This window comes from Electrona antarctica (assembly GCF_951216825.1).
Source record: "Electrona antarctica genome assembly, contig: scaffold_86, whole genome shotgun sequence".
Lineage (NCBI taxonomy): Eukaryota > Metazoa > Chordata > Actinopteri > Myctophiformes > Myctophidae > Electrona > Electrona antarctica.
In genome coordinates, this window is record NW_027637549.1 from 15001 (window position 1) to 35000 (window position 20000).

General features: G+C 45.6%; 2 protein-coding genes across 2 annotated transcripts in view; both read left to right on the forward strand.

Annotated features, from left to right (window-relative positions):
* Window positions 1-7846, forward strand: part of LOC306918844 (cingulin-like) — a gene marked incomplete at its 5' end in the record, with an annotated part of 21882 nt that extends 14036 nt beyond the window's left edge. The window contains 5 exons of the mRNA XM_079531698.1: window positions 11-119; window positions 1344-1507; window positions 5620-5700; window positions 6368-6486; window positions 6994-7846. Coding sequence (XP_079387824.1) covers window positions 11-119; window positions 1344-1507; window positions 5620-5698 — 352 coding nt within the window. The remainder of the gene's footprint in view (window positions 1-10; window positions 120-1343; window positions 1508-5619; window positions 5701-6367; window positions 6487-6993) is intronic.
* Window positions 7847-11495: 3649 nt separating this feature from the next.
* LOC306918837 (aquaporin-9-like) overlaps window positions 11496-20000 on the forward strand; it is a gene marked incomplete at both ends in the record, with an annotated part of 12691 nt that continues 4186 nt past the window's right edge. Inside the window, 4 exons of the mRNA XM_079531692.1 lie at window positions 11496-11573; window positions 12436-12562; window positions 15765-15902; window positions 18923-19041. Coding sequence (XP_079387818.1) covers window positions 11496-11573; window positions 12436-12562; window positions 15765-15902; window positions 18923-19041 — 462 coding nt within the window. The remainder of the gene's footprint in view (window positions 11574-12435; window positions 12563-15764; window positions 15903-18922; window positions 19042-20000) is intronic.

The window sequence follows — 20000 nt, forward strand, 5'->3', positions numbered from 1 at the left end:
CCCCCCACAGGGACAACTCCACCCTGAATCAAACCAACCGTAAACTGGAGCGTAAAGTGAAGGAAATGAAGAGTCACGTTGATGAAGAACACCTGACTCTGCAGACCCAGAGAGACCAGGTAACACCCTGACCAATCAGAGACCAGGTAACACACTGACCAATCAGAGACCAGGTAACACCCTGACCAATCAGACTGTCTGGGATTTAACAAATGTCCTGGTTTAATATATCCTGGATCAGCGATTAACCGGTTTCATGAAAGCTGGTTAATCTTGCCAGATTAATTTTGCAAGTTAGCCTGGTGCCTGTTTCACGAAACTTGGATGAACTAATCCAGGATTTAAACCAAAACCAGGCCTGTTAAATCCTGGTCTGTACAGCCTGGTTTATTCCGTTCCACTAAAGCCTGGCTGAATAGACTGCGGCTTTTTGTCTCTAGACCCATTCGGTGGAACACAGATTTACTGATCCTTCTTCTTCATGGGGTATTATGGCAGTTGACATCCTTAATAGTTGCATTACTGCCCCCTTCTGTATATCTCAGTATCTTTACTAATGTATTCCAGACTTACTGATACAGGTTCTTCTTTACCACTTGCACCACAGCAAACCTATTCTGGGGGAACATTCACCAAAAGCAGCTGATCTACAAGCTCACAAACTGTCATGATGAGGTTGTGCAGCCTATATATTCTGGTTCTTTGTATATAGTGCTTAAACTAGTCCTTTAATGCAGACCGATTAAAACAAGGCAACATAAACCCATAATAATTGAATAAGTGTGGAAAAAATCATTGGTTTGTGATCAAATTGACTGCTTAATGAACAGTAAAGACATCAGGATTAGGTTAAACCTGGCTGTTAGCCTGGTCCGTGCAGGCTAAATCCACAGCATTAGTTTCCATGGTAACTAGTGTGGCATTGCTTTCATGAAACCCAATCAAGCCTCAACATATCCAGGTTAACTGGCTAAATTAATCTGGCAAGATTAACCATCTTTCATGAAACCGGTTAATTGCTGATCCAGGATATATTAAACCAGGATATCTGTTAAATCCCGGTTTAATCTCTAATCCACGTTTTGTGAAACGGGCCCCAGGTTTCAAACTCAGGTTAAACAATTTCAGCAGATTAAAAACATTTAGCTTCAGATCCTGGCTTTGTTACATTTAGCTTCAGAGACATTATTTTCGATGTAATTATTTGTGATTGAGTGTTTTATCGAAATACATGCTTTTAAGTATTGGTGAGTGTTCTTATTGTCCCATCCATGCTACCGTGATGCTATTAAAGACACTCGATTGATCAATCAATCAATCAATCATGTGTGTAAACGGTGCAGCTGACTCAGCGCCTGAAGACGGCGAAGCGTCAGATCGACGAGGTGGAGGCGGAGATGGAGCGACTGGAACATGACAAGAAGAGACTGATGAGAGAGCTGGACGACCAGATGGAGAGCAACCAGAGTCTCCAGGACCAGCTGAATGCTCTGAGGAGCACCCTGAGGTACTGGTACACCTTATAGACCAGATGGAGAGCAACCAGAACCTCCAGGACCAGCTGAATGCTCTGAGGAGCACCCTGAGGTACTGGTACACCTTATAGACCAGATGGATGCTCTGAGGAGCACCTTGAGGTACTAGTACACATTATAGACCAGATGGATGCTCTGAAGAGCATCCTGAGGTACTAGTACACCTTATAGACCAGATGGATGCTCTGAGGAGCACCCTGAGGTACTAGTACACATTATAGACCAGATGGATGCTCTGAAGAGCACCCTGAGGTACTGGTACACCTTATAGACCAGATGGATGCTCTGAGGAGCATCCTGAGGTACTGGTACACCTTATAGACCAGATGGAGAGCAACCAGAACCTCCAGGACCAGCTGAATGCTCTGAGGAGCACCATGAGGTATTTATACACATTATAGACCAGATGGATGCTCTGAGGAGCACCCTGAGGTACTGGTACACCTTATAGACCAGATGGATGCTCTGAGGAGCACCATGAGGTACTAGTACACCTTATAGACCAGATGGATGCTCTGAGGAGCACCATGAGGTACTAGTACACATTATAGACCAGATGGATGCTCTGAGGAGCACCATGAGGTACTGGTACACCTTATAGACCAGATGGATGCTCTGAGGAGCACCATGAGGTACTAGTACACATTATAGACCAGATGGATGCTCTGAGGAGCACCCTGAGGTACTGGTACACCTTATAGACCAGATGGATGCTCTGAGGAGCACCATGAGGTACTAGTACACCTTATAGACCAGATGGATGCTCTGAGGAGCACCATGAGGTACTAGTACACATTATAGACCAGATGGATGCTCTGAGGAGCACCATGAGGTACTAGTACACATTATAGACCAGATGGATGCTCTGAGGAGCACCATGAGGTACTGGTACACCTTATAGACCAGATGGATGCTCTGAGGAGCACCATGAGGTACTAGTACACATTATAGACCAGATGGATGCTCTGAGGAGCACCCTGAGGTACTGGTACACCTTAGAGACCAGATGGATGCTCTGAGGACCATCCTGAGGTACTAGTACACATTATAGACCAGATGGAGAGCAACCAGAGTCTCCAGGACCAGCTGAATGCTCTGAGGAGCACCCTGAGGTACTGGTACACCTTATAGACCAGATGGAGAGCAACCAGAACCTCCAGGACCAGCTGAATGCTCTGAGGAGCACCATGAGGTATTTATACACATTATAGACCAGATGGATGCTCTGAGGAGCACCATGAGGTACTAGTACACATTATAGACCAGATGGATGCTCTGAGGAGCACCCTGAGGTACTGGTACACATTATAGACCAGATGGATGCTCTGAGGAGCACCCTGAGGTACTGGTACACCTTATAGACCAGATGGATGCTCTGAGGAGCACCCTGAGGTACTGGTACACATTATAGACCAGATGGATGCTCTGAGGAGCACCATGAGGTACTAGTACACCTTATAGACCAGATGGATGCTCTGAGGAGCACCATGAGGTACTGGTACACCTTATAGACCAGATGGATGCTCTGAGGAGCACCATGAGGTACTGGTACACCTTATAGACCAGATGGATGCTCTGAGGAGCACCATGAGGTACTGGTACACCTTATAGACCAGATGGATGCTCTGAGGAGCACCCTGAGGTACTAGTACACATTATTTATTTTATTTAACCTTTATTTAACCAGTAAAAACCACATTGAGACTGAAGTCTCTTTTACAAGTGTGAACTGGCCAAGACAAGAGGCAAAACAAGTGACACAGCTCTGCCAGTAACAAAACAATACACAACAACAAAAAAACATGACAGACATACAATGCTCATAAATACAGTACCCAATACTAAGAAGCTCAAAGGGAGAACAGGAACGTTTAATAACGCGACCAATAAGGACTAATAAATAAAAAAACTAAGCATTGCTTAGTATACTAAAAAGCAAGCAGACATTTGCTATACGTCAAAGCAGGAGCAGTTCATGGGAAGTGTGCCCATGGCAATCCTTTTAAAGCTCACTAGGGGAATCACAGCAGCCAGTTTGAGTCTGGTCTGTAGGTCATTCCAAGACCAGGGTCCGAAATAAGCGATGCTTTTTTTTCCAGCCTCAGATTTAGTTGGGGGCACGACATAGCGTAACCAAGCATTTGATCTGAGGTTGAGAGAGTTTTGGACAAGTTCAAATTTAGAACCAATGTAACGTGGGAGGTTACCAAGAATAGCTTTATAAATAAGAATATACCAATGTAGCAACCTGCGAGACGTTAAGGAATACCAACCCACTAGGGCATACAGAGTACAGTGATGAGTCCTATAGGGGAATTTGTTATGAACCTCAATGCAGCATGAAACAGGGGGTCAAGTTTGCTCAGAGTTGAGGAACTAGCAAAGCGGTAGACAGTATCGCCATAATCAAGCTGCGACAGGAAGAGGCCTGTAACCAGCTTTTTGCGAGAAGCATTCGAAAAGCAGGACTTCATTCTATAGAAGAAACTCAGCGTGAACTTAAGCTTTTTTGCCAAGGCGTCAATGTGGTGTTTAAAGTTTAACTTGTTGTCTAACCAGATCCCAAGATATTTATACAACCCAACCCATTCGATGGATACTCCATCCAGAGTGGTGATATTTGAGGGGACATTGACTAGGCTATTTGGAGAAAATAGCATGGCCTTGGTTTTGTGGCCATTTAGTAGCAGTTTGCTGTTTAGCAATTCATGCTGCAATGAAACAAAGTCAGAGGCCAAGTTTGACACTGCCACATCAAGTAAGGGGGCACAGGAATACAGAATTGTGTCATCTGCATACATATGATACCTACTATGCTTAGATTGACTACAAATATGGTTTACATACAGCAGAAAAAGCAAAGGTCCTAGAATGGAACCTTGAGGGACTCCTTTCTCCAGGGTGATAGAGTCAGACAGTGTATCACCAAATTTAACACACTGTGTGCGGCCAAATAAGTAGCTTTTAAACCAGCCTAGCACATTGTGGCGAAAACCAGTATTCGACCAGATGGATGCTCTGAGGAGCACCATGAGGTACTAGTACACATTATAGACCAGATGGAGAGAAACCAGAACCTCCAGGACCAGCTGAATGCTCTGAGAAGCATCCTGAAGTACTAGTACACATTATAGACCAGATGGAGAGAAACCAGAACCTCCAGGACCAGCTGAATGCTCTGAGAAGCATCCTGAAGTACTAGTACACATTATAGACCAGATGGATGCTCTGAGGAGCACCCTGAGGTACTAGTACACATTATAGACCAGATGGATGCTCTGAGGAGCACCATGAGGTACTAGTACACATTATAGACCAGATGGATGCTCTGAGGAGCACCATGAGGTACTAGTACACCTTATAGACCAGATGGATGCTCTGAGGAGCACCATGAGGTACTGGTACACCTTATAGACCAGATGGATGCTCTGAGGAGCACCATGAGGTACTGGTACACCTTATAGACCAGATGGAGAGCAACCAGAACCTCCAGGACCAGCTGAATGCTCTGAGGAGCACCCTGAGGTACTAGTACACATTATAGACCAGATGGATGCTCTGAGGAGCACCATGAGGTACTAGTACACCTTATAGACCAGATGGATGCTCTGAGGAGCACCATGAGGTACTGGTACACCTTATAGACCAGATGGAGAGCAACCAGAACCTCCAGGACCAGCTGAATGCTCTGAGGAGCACCCTGAGGTACTAGTACACATTATAGACCAGATGGATGCTCTGAAGAGCACCCTGAGGTACTGGTACACCTTATAGACCAGATGGATGCTCTGAGGAGCACCATGAGGTACTGGTACACCTTATAGACCAGATGGATGCTCTGAGGAGCACCCTGAGGTACTGGTACACCTTATAGACCAGATGGAGAGCAACCAGAACCTCCAGGACCAGCTGAATGCTCTGAGGAGCACCATGAGGTACCAGAACCTCCATGAGCAACCAGAACCTCCAGGACAACGACAGCTGTATTTTATTCTGCTTTTGGAAACCACTGTAACTTTGTTTTGAAAGGTTATTTATATTATTATAAATAACTTGTATTATTATTTATTATGTCATCATTTAGAGTCCAGAAGAAATCCAGGTCTGTCCTGAGGGATGAGGATGATGATGCTAATAATGAAGATGACCTGGGCTCTGACTGAAGGTGACGCACGCACGCACGCACGCACGCACGCACGCACGCACACACGCACGCACGCACGCACGCACACAGAGCTTACATTAACATGTAAATATGAACTAAAGGCTTAAACATATAGCTGTGAGTTCTAAGAATAGAGCTATAACTACATGTGTGTTGCCGTTCATTTAAATGGTGATTTCTCTGCTTAGAGGTTTTAACTTGACTTAACAGTTCTAAAAGCTGAAGTTTCAAAACTAGAATTCACTCAATCTAATGAACAATTTACAATTTACAATTTAGGCATTTAACAGACGCTCTTAATCCAGAGCGACTTACATTAGGCAAGAACAAAAGCATGGGAATACATCACATGTATAAAATGCTAAGAACGTAACTAGAACATATCTATATAATGACACTATACATATAAACTATACATATATACTATACTATGCTATACATATATACTATGAAGTGCTATGACTACATACAATGCAATTATTGTGCTGTCTACATGACATGCTATAAGTCTGTTTCAAATGCTATCTAAGTCTAAAAAGTGCTATCTAAGGGGGTAGGATAAGTGCTATGGGCCATGATGGAGTCTGAAAAGGTGGGTTTTCAGACTACGGCGGAAGATTGGGAGTGATGCTGCAGTTCTGATTGCAACGGGAAGTGCATTCCACAGTTTTGGGGCCAGAAGGGAGAAGAGTTTGGGACGTGTGGAGCGTTGTCCCGGCGTTTTTAGTGAGGGTACTTCCAGCTTTCCTGCGTTGGCTGATCTGAGTGATGGAGGAGCACCCTGAGGTACTGGTACACCTTATAGACCAGCTGAATGCCAGCACTAGGATATACAGTGAAACTATTCACTCCATCTAATGAACCAATGCCAGCACTAGGCTATGAATAACAGGACGTGAATAACAAGGAGGATTTTAATAGATCAGCTAAAAGCCAGAGTGTAGAAGCGAGTAGGTCTCAAGCTGTTCTTAATGTAAACATGTCTACAGAGGACTACAAACATGTCTACAAAGGACTACAAACATGTCTACAGAGGACTACAGAGAGTGACTGAGTAGAGCTGTTGTTTAAACATGTCTACAGACAGTGACTAGCTGTTAAACAGGTTCAGTCACACATATGTATGTATGATTATCTAATATCTACATTTGTGTGTGTGTGTGTGTGTGTGTGTGTGTGTGTGTGTGTGTGTGTGTGTGTGTGTGTGTGTGTGTGTGTGTGTGTGTGTGTGTGTGTGTGTGTGTGTGTGTGTGTGTGTGTGTGTGTGTGTGTGTGTTATCTGCATGATACAAGGCCTATGCTGATGGATCTCCACTCACATGTATGTTGATGGAGTTGTGGGCAGCACAAGACTGACCTCTGGTGGCACTATTTGTAATTGCAGTGTTTATACACAGGCCATGAATGATCTGTCTCCTTTTTTATCTTCATGTCTCATTATTTATATCGTAGAGAAATTAATGAATCTGTCATTAAGTTATGAGAGTCTTGTTGGAACGATTCATAATTTGGGCAACGTTGTTACGGAGTTAAGTTTGGATATGATGCCCCATGCTGGTAAACTGTGCCTACAGACTTGAATAATATGAAACGTAACATTGTAATTATTAATTAACATTTGGTTTGTTGTGTCTTGCTCACTTTTCTACGCCTTTAACTGTGTCTTGATTAGAGATTTACCAGTTGTCTGTCTGTCTGTCTGTCTGTCTGTCTGTCTGTCTGTCTGTCTGTCTGTCTGTCTGTCTGTCTGTCTGTCTGTCTGTCTGTCTGTCTGTCTGTCTGTCTGTGATGTTCCTGATGAGGTTTCCACCTATTATCTAATAATAATAATAAAATGTATAATAGAGTTGGAACAATAAATAAATCAGTAATTATTTACTGTTTCGTATATTAACGTGACATCCTACTTCACACTACAGCATCACACAAAAGCATAGCAGATCTACAAGCTCGCAATGCATCTCGAAGCCACGCGGTTTGAGCTTGTAAATCTGCTAGTTTTACAGTTTTAGAATTTGAAACAGTGAACCGTTTTGGACATAATTTAAGTCTGTGTTCTAACTTGTAACAACTTTCTACTGCCATGCATATTCTGGGCAACTATTCCAAGAATGTATAAAGAAAAGAAAGATCTACAAGCTCACAGTACTACATGTTGCGAAGCACTGCTGACATGTAGATCGGCTATTTTTTGAACATTTTGGAATATTTGTGGTGAAATTAAAGAAACGTCTGTCCATGTGTGGATTTTATATGTACTCGTTTGCTTGTTCAAAATAATTAAAGTCAATAATATTATGTTCATTATGTTGAAGTTCAAAGTAGTGTTTGTTTATAAGTTACTTATATGTTTACTTTACTTAGTTACTACTTAGTTACTTTAGACCACTGGTTGGCTCCGTGAATACCACAAAGCAGCTAATATTTTAGTTCATGATAATTCTACGAGTCACTTTCTTGTTGTTTATTTTCGGCCCACATTCACACCATTGTATAACTAGACCTGTACGTGCCCGTCGGCCTCCGGCCTACTGAGAACGATGCAACTTGGGAACCTAATAATACCCGTTGTCAACTTGTCATAGCACCCGTTTTAACTGTCTGTCTGTGTCCCACATGGAGATCTCTGTATCTGTCTGTGTCCCACATGGAGATCTCTGTATCTGTCTTTCTGTGTCCCACATGGAGATCTCTGTATCTGTCTGTGTCCCACATGGAGATCTCTGTATCTGTCTTTCTGTGTCCCACATGGAGATCTCTGTATCTGTCTGTGTCCCACATGGAGATCTCTGTATCTGTCTGTGTCCCACATGGATATCTCTGTATCTGCCTGTGTAAAGAGTGCAAACTGACTGTGAAAAGGGGACTGGTTAAGTAATCAATTGGCAGGTGTGGGGTTGCCATGGCAATCAATTGGCTGAGGCAGAGGCTGGAAATTGCACAGGTGAGGGGACTTGGCCTCATTAGGCCCACTGGCAGAGCCTGAGCAGAGCCTTTTGTGGTGGTTCTGGAGAACCGTGGGTCCGACCGACTCGACACCGGGCACTGCACTCCCTGTGGGGGTGTGGAACGTGAAGTCGGTGGGTCAAACGGTTCTCGAGTTACGTGCATTACAACCGTACACACACACACACACACACACACACACACACACACGCAGACAGAGACGTGGCATTTATAGTAGGATGTATACAGTCACACCATTGTATTTACCCGACTCGATGCCTCTGAAGAGAAATAAATATTAAACTGGAAAGAAATCCCTTCTCCAGATCCCGCTGATTCATTATCTCAGCACAGTCCAGTCCATGTTGTTATAGAGTCCAGTCCATGTTATTATAGAGTCCACTCCATGTTATTATAGAGTCCAGTCCAGTTATTATAGAGTCCAGTCCAGTTATTATAGAGTCCAGTCCATGTTATTATAGAGTCCAGTCCAGTTATTATAGAGTCCAGTCCAGTTATCATAGAGTCCAGTCCATGTTATTATAGAGTCCAGTCCAGTTATTATAGAGTCCAGTCCAGTTATTATAAAGTCCAGTCCATGTTATTATGGAGTCCAGTCCATGTTATTATAGAGTCCAGTCCAGTTATTATAGAGTCCAGTCCATGTTATTATAGAGTCCAGTCCAGTTATTATAGAGTCCAGTCCAGTTATTATAAAGTCCAGTCCATGTTATTATAGAGTCCAGTCCATGTTATTATAGAGTCCAGTCCAGTTACTATAGAGTCCAGTCCATGTTATTATAGAGGCCAGTCCAGTTATTATAGAGTCCAGTTATTATAGAGTCCAGTCCAGTTATTATAGAGTCCAGTCCATGTTTTCATTGTCCACCTCAACCACTATCCTACTATACATGTGCCACGTCCCTGTGTGTGTGTGTGTGTGTGTGTGTGTGTGTGTGTGTGTGTGTGTGTGTGTGTGTGTGTGTGTGTGTGTGTGTGTGTGTGTGTGTGTGTGTGTGTGTGTGTGTGTGTGTGTGTGTGTGTGTGTGTGTGTGTGTGTGTGTGCGTTTGTAATTCGCCACACCGACTTCAAATTCGACTCATGTGTTCCACACCCCCACAGGGAGTGCAGTGCCCGGTGTCTAGTCGGTCGGACCCACGGTTCTCCAGAACCACCACAAAAGGCTCTGCTCAGGCTCTGCCAGTGGGCCTAATGAGGCCAAGTCCCCTCACCTGTACAATTTCCAGCCTCTGCCTCAGCCAATTAATTGCCATGGCAACCCCACACCTGCCAATTGATTACTTAACCAGTCCACTTTTCACAGTCAGTCAGCCCTCTTCAGACAGACAGGCAGATACAGATATCTCCATATACAGTATGGGCACAAAAGGGACACAGACAGATAGTTAAAACGGGTGCTATGACAAGTTGACAACAGGTATTATTAGGTTCCCAACTTGCATCGTTCTCAAGTAGGCCGGTGGCCGACGGGCAGGTCTAGTGTATGAAAGTAACCAGAGGTGTCCGGTCGTTAAGTTATTTACCTTCCAACTAAGATTCTAGAACGGAACTAGTTATTTTTTTAGAACCAAAGTTATTTAGGTTCCAATAATCTAAAACAGAACCAAAACGCCTTAGAACGCCCCTGAACATGTCCAGGGCCGTGGCATCAGAGGTTTGGGTAGAGTGGCCGGTTGGGAACCGTGACGTTCCCGGTTCGATCCCTGTGGGCTCCTCCAGAGTTAGTGTGGAAGTGTCCTTGAGCAAGACTCTGAACCCCTGATTGCGCCTGATGTGCAGGTTGGTGCCTTGCATGGTTTCCTCCGCTGTGTGTGTGTGTGTGTGTGTGTGTGTGTGTGTGTGTGTGTGTGTGTGTGTGTGTGTGTGTGTGTGTGTGTGTGTGTGTGTGTGTGTGTGTGTGTGTGTGTGTGTGTGTGTACATTTATGTAAAGTGCTGTGGATAAAAGCGTTTTATAAATGCACCATTCAACATGTTTAGGCTCATCTGAAAGTGATCAATGATCAATGACCCCCCCCCCCCCCCGTGCGTGCTGATAGGCTGTGGGGGTGGGATGCTGCGTGCTGATAGGCTGTGGGGGTGGGCTGTGACAAACAGCAGTGGTCTACATGTAAACCAGTGGTCAGTATGATCGACAGACAGACAGACAGACTTCGGAACATCAGTATCATCAGTCAGACAGAGAGAAGAACAGAAGGACTATCGGTGGAAACAGTCAGTCAGTCAGAAGGATTTCAGAACGTTGGTGGAAACATCATCAGGAACATCACAGACAGACAGACAGACAGACAGACAGACAGACAGACAGACAGACCATCACAGAACATCACAGACAGACAGACAGAACATCACAGACAGACAGACAGACAGACAGACAGACAGACAGAACATCACAGACAGACAGACAGACAGAACATCACAGACAGACAGACAGACAGACAGACAGACAGACAGAACATCACAGAACATCACAGACAGACAGACAGACAGACAGACAGACAGACAGACAGACAGACAGACAGACAGACAGACAGACAGACAGACAGACAGACAGACAGACAGACAGACATAACATCACAGAACATCACAGACAGACAGACAGACAGAACATCACAGACAGACAGACAGACAGACAGACAGAACATCACAGAACATCACAGACAGACAGACAGAACATCACAGACAGACAGACAGACAGACAGAACATCACAGACAGACAGACAGACAGACAGACAGACAGACATAACATCACAGAACATCACAGACAGACAGACAGACAGACAGACAGAACATCACAGACAGACAGACAGACAGACAGACAGACAGATCATGAGGCGACGCTGTGCTCTCAAAAACACCATCCTACGGGAAGTCTTGGCCGAGTTCCTGGGAACCTTCGTCTTGGTGGTAAGTTATTCACTCACTCACTAATCTATGTATTTATATAAGTTATTCACTCACTAATCTATGTATTTATATAAGTTATTCACTCACTAAGCTATGTATTTAAGTTATTCAGTCACTCACTAATCTATGTATTTATATAAGTTATTCACTCACTAAGCTATGTATTTAAGTTATTCAGTCACTCACTAATTTATGTATTTATATAAGTTATTCACTCACTCACTAATCTATGTATTTATTTATTTATTGAGATCCAGGGGGTGTAAGGGGCATGTTTGGGTTTAAATATGTGTTAAATCATTATATTGTGGTATAGTAGTAGTAGTAGTACTCATTGCAAAATAGTGGGTTTTTTTCAGTGACAGGTCTCTCAGTTCAGTTGTTTGGCCGTGGCTCAGACTGTGTGTGTGTGTGTGCGTGCGTGCGTGCGTGCGTGCGTGCATGCGTGCGTGCGTGCGTGCGTGCGTGCGTGTGTGTGAATGTAACTCTACTGCACCTATGTTTATATCCTTGTATATGCATCTCATTTGTGTGTGTGTGTGTGTGTGTGTGTGTGCGTGTGCGTGTGTGCGTGTGCGTGTGCGTGTGTGTGTGTGTGTGTGTGTGTGTGCGTGTGCGTGTGTGCGTGTGCGTGTGCGTGTGTGTGTGCGTGTGTGTGTGTGCGTGCGTGCGTGCGTGCATGCGTGCGTGCGTGCGTGTGTGTGAATGTAACTCTACTGCACCTATGTTTATATCCTTGTATATGCATCTCATTTGTGTGTGTGCGTGTGTGTGTGTGTGTGTGTGTGTGTGTGTGTGTGTGTGTGTGTGTGTGTGTGTGCGTGTGCGTGTGTGTGCGTGTGCGTGTGCGTGTGTGTTCCAGCTGTTCGGCGTGGGTTCCGTAGCCCAGACGGTGCTCAGTCGGAACACTCTGGGAGAACCTCTGACCGTCCACATCGGGTTCTCTGTGGGTCTGGCCATGGCTGCCTATGTCTCTGGAGGCGTGTCAGGTAATCTACCATCTATCATGCTCTACAGGACCTGTGATGTCATATATCATGCTCTACAGGACCTGTGATGTCATCTATCATGCTCTCCAGGACCTGTGATGTCATCTATCATGCTCTCCAGGACCTGTGATGTCATGCCGTACTTTTTATTTGTGTTTTTTTGTTATTCATTTGGTCATTAAGGTTCACATAAAGAGAGGCCTGCTCTCAAAATGTCCCAACTGTCATCATACATTTAGTAGCATGTGACGTGTCAAACTAGGGGGTTTTCATCATTCTGAATCCATTCCAAGCATTAGTTTTGCACGAAAAACACTCCTTGGGCTAAAAACGGCCATAGCCGTCATCACAAATGCGATGAGGTCAGCACATTTGGGCACATTAATGGGCAAGTGGATATGGCCGAATTTAGGCCAAGGAGTGTTTTTCGTGCAAAACTAATGCTTGGAATGTGGTAATAATATAGTACAGTATGATTATACAGTATGATATACTGTATGGTTGCTTGTTGTGGTACAGGTTAGCGGCTAACCTTAGCGGTTAGCCTGTCCTGTGTGTGCCGGCCTGGCCATGTGCCACCTCGGCCTCCAGGATCACACAAAACGTGCCACAGCTGCCGTGGTCACAATCATTTAGTGCACGTGAAGCTGTGGCGGTCAACAAATAGTGCACGTGAAGCTGTGGAGTGACCATTGATTTTCGTGCTGCTGCTGAGCCTCAATGGAGGTCACACTGTGCCCTGAGGCTGTTCATGTCCTGCACAGATACATCCATGTCACACACACAGTCACACACACACACACACACACACACACACACACACACACACACACACACACACACACGCCATACTCTGTCACGCTGTGACACACACGTCACACACACACAGACGCCATACTCTGTCACACTGTGACACACACACGCCATACTCTGTCACGCTGTGACACACACACACGCAGTGCCACGCAAGCACACACGCCATACTCTGTCACGCACGTACGCATGCACGAACGCATGCACGCTATAGTAGTCTGAAAACCCACCTCTTCAGACTCCATCTTAGTCTGTAGCACTATAGAGCGTCGCAGTCCCGCCCCCTACCAGGGCCCAGGAAATGATTCTCCGTTCATTTTCCTCATAGACATTTCAGAAAGTATTTATTTAAAGACGTTTATGCCGCGGACAAAGCCAACACAATTTTTCGGGCCAAACAAAGAATTAGAAAGTAGAAAAAAACACTTATTTTTGTAATTATTTGTTTGGTCCAAAATATTGTGTGTGTTGTCATGATTTGTCACGACTCGAGTTGGCTTCGTACGACGCTTAAAAGGTCTTTAAATAAATACTTTTTGAACTGTCTATGGGAAAAATGCATTGTGATTCATTTCCTGGGCCTGGCGTCGTCATGAAAGGGGGCGGGACTGGGCCTGGCGTCGTCATGAAAGGGGGCGGGACTGGGCCTGGCGTCGTCATGAAAGGGGGCGGGACTGGGCCTGGCGTCGTCATGAAAGGGGACGGGACTGGGCCTGGCGTCGTCATGAAAGGGGGCGGGACTGGGCCTGGCGTCGTCATGAAAGGGGGCGGGACTGCGACGCTCTATAGCCTCGAGTCCTCGACCACCTTACAGGCATATGGAAAGACTCAACTTATGGAACTTATAGCATGTATGTAGACATGGAACTATATAGTGTAACTTATAGCATGTATGGAGACATTTTACATATGTGATGTATTCCCATGCTTTTTGTTCTTGCTTAATGTAAGTCGCTCTGGATTAAGAGCGTCTGCTAAATGCCTAAATTGTAAATTGTAAATTGTATGGAACTATATAGTGTAACTTATAGCATGTATGGAGACATGGAACTATATAGTGTAACTTATAGCATGTATGGAGACATGGAACTATATAGTAGGCCTATACATGCATAGTTTCATTATATAGATATTCCACTGTCTATGTATCTGACATTTAATCATGTTGTTAGATCTGCTAACAACATTTTAAGTCTAAATGAGCTACGGAGCTTGTTTGTAGATCTGCTATTTTAAGTCTAAATGAACTACGGAGCTTGTTTGTAGAACTGCTGTTTCTGAACAGCCAACGTATGAAAACACAACAGGATAGACGGTCCCCAGGATGTAAAGAGTTAAATGTAATGAGTCCAGAGTTTAAAGAGTTAAATCCAGAGTCGATCCAACCCTGTTTGACCCTCACTCTGTAACATGTCACTACACCCACGTGTGTGTGTGTGTGTGTGTGTGTGTGTGTGTGTGTGTGTGTGTGTGTGTGTGTGTGTGTGTGTGTGTGTGTGTGTGTGTGTGTGTGTGTGTGTGTGTGTGTGTGTGTGTGTGTGTGTGTGTGTGTGTGTGTGTGTGCGCGCGGATACAGTAGGCACTAGTGTTGCGCCTGTAGGCCTATAACCCGCCCCTGCCGTCCCGCCACAGGAGCCAGCCCGCACCAACCTGCCCCCAGCCCCCACCAACCTGCCCCGCAAAACAATATATTAATCAACAACCCGCACGTCCGCAAAAACAAAAAAAAACGCTATTAATATTAAGTTTCGCATTGCATGCATAATCGCATTTTGCTGTTTGTGAGAGAGAGAGAGAGACAGAGAGACAGACAGACAGACAGACAGACAGACAGACAGACAGACAGACAGACAGACAGAGACGGTCCCTCGGATGAAGATATAAAACTTAAGCCCAACACTTATACACATACGTGACACACAGGCCGCCGCCTATCTGTCTCGGCAGGTTCTCTTCACTCAGCATTCAGCTGCAGCATGCAGTGAAGCTCTCCACTCCAAATGGGACAACCCACGGGACCTGCGGGCAACGGGCCGGCCCACGGGACCTGCGGGCAACGGGCCGGCCCACGCACCACTAGTAGGCACACTAGTCTCACTAGTCTCTATGATCATAACATATGTGATACAGGACATGTCTCTAATCCTAAACAACATCCATAACATTATGAAATGTCTTCACACAGGAGGACATGTTAACCCCTCGGTGTCTCTGTGTCTCCAACAGGAGGACATGTTAACCCCTCGGTGTCTCTGTGTCTCCAACAGGAGGACATGTTAACCCCTCTGTGTCTCTGTGTCTCCTACAGGAGGACATGTTAACCCCTCGGTGTCTCTGTGTCTCCTACAGGAGGACATGTTAACCCCTCGGTGTCTCTGTGTCCATACAGGAGGACATGTGAACCCAGCTGTCTCGTTAGCCATGGTCATGGTGGGTAAACTGAAGCTGTGGAAGTTTCCTCTGTACGTCCTGGCTCAGTTCCTGGGAGCGTTCACTGGAGCTGCTGCAGTCTTTGCACTTTACTACGGTAAATATATACTAGAATATATATAAATATATATAAATAGACTGTAATATATATATAAATATACTGTAATATACATCTGTACAACGGTAAATATATACTGGAATATATATAAATATATATAAATATACTATACATCTGTACTACGGTAAATATATACTGGAATATATATTGTCAATTACTTCCATGAGAGGAGAGAGGTGGTGGAGTTAGCTGCTTTATAGCAGACAGTTTGAGAGGGGGGGGAGGTGGTGGAGTTAGCTGCTTTATAGCAGACAGTTTGAGAGGGGGATAGGTGGTGGAGTTGGCTGCTTTATAGCAGACAGATTGAGAGGGAGAGAGGTGATGGAGTTGGCTGCTTTATAGCAGACAGATTGAGAGGGGGAGCGGTGGTGGAGTTGGCTGCTTTAACAGACAGTTTGAGAGGTGGTGGAGTTGGTTGCTTTAGCAGACAGTTTGAGAGGGAGAGAGGTGGTGGAGTTAGTTGCTTTAGCAGACAGTTTGAGAGGGAGAGAGGTGGTGGAGTTAGCTGCTTTATAGCAGACAGTTTGAGAGGGAGAGAGGTGGTGGAGTTAGTTGCTTTAGCAGACATTTTGAGAGGTGGTGGAGTTAGCTGCTTTATAGCAGACAGATTGAGAGGGGGAGAGGTGGTGGAGTTGGCTGCTTTAACAGACAGTTTGAGAGGTGGTGGAGTTAGCTGCTTTATAGCAGACAGATTGAGAGGGGGAGAGGTGGTGGAGTTGGTTGCTTTAGCAGACAGTTTGAGAGGGAGAGAGGTGGTGGAGTTAGTTGCTTTAGCAGACAGTTTGAGAGGGAGAGAGGTGGTGGAGTTAGCTGCTTTATAGCAGACAGATTGAGAGGGAGAGAGGTGATGGAGTTGGCTGCTTTATAGCAGACAGATTGAGAGGGGGAGCGGTGGTGGAGTTGGCTGCTTTAACAGACAGTTTGAGAGGTGGTGGAGTTGGTTGCTTTAGCAGACAGTTTGAGAGGGAGAGAGGTGGTGGAGTTAGTTGCTTTAGCAGACAGTTTGAGAGGGAGAGAGGTGGTGGAGTTAGCTGCTTTATAGCAGACAGTTTGAGAGGGAGAGAGGTGGTGGAGTTAGTTGCTTTAGCAGACATTTTGAGAGGTGGTGGAGTTAGCTGCTTTATAGCAGACAGATTGAGAGGGGGAGAGGTGGTGGAGTTGGCTGCTTTAACAGACAGTTTGAGAGGTGGTGGAGTTAGCTGCTTTATAGCAGACAGATTGAGAGGGGGAGAGGTGGTGGAGTTGGTTGCTTTAGCAGACAGTTTGAGAGGGAGAGAGGTGGTGGAGTTAGTTGCTTTAGCAGACAGTTTGAGAGGGAGAGAGGTGGTGGAGTTAGCTGCTTTATAGCAGACAGTTTGAGAGGGAGAGAGGTGGTGGAGTCAGCTGCTTTATAGCAGACAGTTTGAGAGGGGGAGAGGTGGTGGAGTTAGCTGCTTTATAGCAGACAGTTTGAGAGGGGGAGAGGTGGTGGAGTCAGCTGCTTTATAGCAGACAGTTTGAGAGCGGGAGAGGTGGTGGAGTTAGCTGCTTTAGCAGACAGTTTGAGAGGGAGAGAGATGGTGGAGTTAGCTGCTTTAGCAGACAGTTTGAGATGGAGAGAGGTGGTGGAGTTAGCTGCTTTGAGGGTCCAATGGAGTTAAGAGCTTTTGTCAGCATGTATACACGTCTTGAACGCTGTCGCTGTCACTACTCATTCTCCATGCTGAGCTGTCAAGCAGCTCGTGCGTCGTATGCGTGAAAATTCCCCCCACCTCCCCGGCCTCCTCCCTGTAGTTCTTATAGTCCAGGGGTTATGGGATATTATTGTATTGTTTGCGATTGTGTAGATCCATTGTGTTGAATCATGTGTTGATGTGTTATTACTGTGTATTGTTGCTCATGGATTATTGTATCTTTGGCTCTGCTCTTGGGGGGGTCGTTGATATCAGAGATGTGTCTCTGTGCACAGATAATCGGAGATATCAAATGTGATATCAGAGCTGTGTCTCGGTACACAGATCATCTGATACTACATGAGCAGAGAGACACCTCCATACTAACATGAGCAGAGAGACACCTCCATACTAACATGAGCAGAGAGACACCTCCATACTAACATGAGCAGAGAGACACCTCCATACTAACATGAGCAGAGAGACACCTCCATACTAACATGAGCAGAGCCACACCTCCATACTAACATGAGCAGAGAGACACCTCCATACTAACATGAGCAGAGAGACACCTCCATACTAACATGAGCAGAGAGACACCTCCATACTAACATGAGCAGAGAGACACCTCCATACTAACATGAGCAGAGAGACACCTCCATACTAACATGAGCAGAGAGACACCTCCATACTAACATGAGCAGAGCCACACCTCCATACTAACATGAGCAGAGAGACACCTCCATACTAACATGAGCAGAGAGACACCTCCATACTAACATGAGCAGAGAGACACCTCCATACTAACATGAGCAGAGAGACACCTCCATACTAACATGAGCAGAGAGACACCTCCATACTAACATGAGCAGAGAGACACCTCCATACTAACATGAGCAGAGCCACACCTCCATACTAACATGAGCAGAGAGACACCTCCATACTAACATGAGCAGAGCCACACCTCCATACTAACATGAGCAGAGAGACACCTCCATACTAACATGAGCAGAGAGACACCTCCATACTAACATGAGCAGAGAGACACCTCCATACTAACATGAGCAGAGCCACACCTCCATACTAACATGAGCAGAGCCACACCTCCATACTAACATGAGCAGAGAGACACCTCCATACTAACATGAGCAGAGCCACACCTCCATACTAACATGAGCAGAGAGACACCTCCATACTAACATGAGCAGAGCCACACCTCCATACTAACATGAGCAGAGAGACACCTCCATACTAACATGCAATAGCTTTGCAATAAATGGTTTATGGTCAATCTGAGCTGAAGTGTCTCAATGAAATAATAACAACAAGTTGTGGCGTTGCTTCCAGACTCCATCATGGACTTCACCAACGGCATCCTGTCCGTAACCGGCATCAACGCCACGGGACACATCTTCGCCTCGTACCCTGGACGACACCTGTCTGTGCTGGGAGGACTAGTGGACCAGGTGGGTGGACCTAAATGTCTGTCCTGTCCTGTAGGAGGACTAGTGGACCAGGTGGGTGGACCTAAATGTCTGTCCTGTCCTGTAGGAGGACTAGTGGACCAGGTGGGTGGACCTAAATGTCTGTCCTGTCCTGTAGGAGGACTAGTGGACCAGGTGGGTGGACCTAAATGTATGTCCTGTCCTGTAGGAGGACTAGTGGACCAGGTGGGTGGACCTAAATGTCTGTCCTGTCCTGTAGGAGGACTAGTGGACCAGGTGGGTGGACCTAAATGTCTGTCCTGTCCTGTAGGAGGACTAGTGGACCAGGTGGGTGGACCTATATGTATGTCCTGTCCTGTAGGAGGACTAGTGGACCAAGTGGGTGGACCTAAATGTCTGTCCTGTCCTGTAGGAGGACTAGTGGACCAGGTGGGTGGACCTAAATGTATGTCCTGTCCTGTAGGAGGACTAGTGGACCAAGTGGGTGGACCTAAATGTCTGTCCTGTAGGAGGACTAGTGGACCAAGTGGGTGGACCTAAATGTCTGTCCTGTAGGGGGACTAGTAGACCAGGTGGGTGGACCTAAATGTCTGTCCTGTAACTCTGAGAGTGTAACACATGGAACCAAATGGACCCTTACGGGTCTGTAACTCTGAGAGTGTAACACATGTAACCAAATGGACCCTTATGGGCCTGTAACTCTGAGAGTGTAACACATGGAACCAAATGGACCCTTACGGGTCTGTAACTCTGCGAGTGTAACACATGGAACCAAATGGACCCTTATGGGTCTGTAACTCTGAGAGTGTAACACATGGAACCAAATGGACCCTTATGGGTCTGTAACTCTGAGAGTGTAACACATGTAACCAAATGGACCCTTATGGGTCTGTAACTCTGAGAGTGTAACACACATAACCAAATGGACCCTTATGGGTCTGTAACTCTGAGAGTGTAACACACATAACCAAATGGACCCT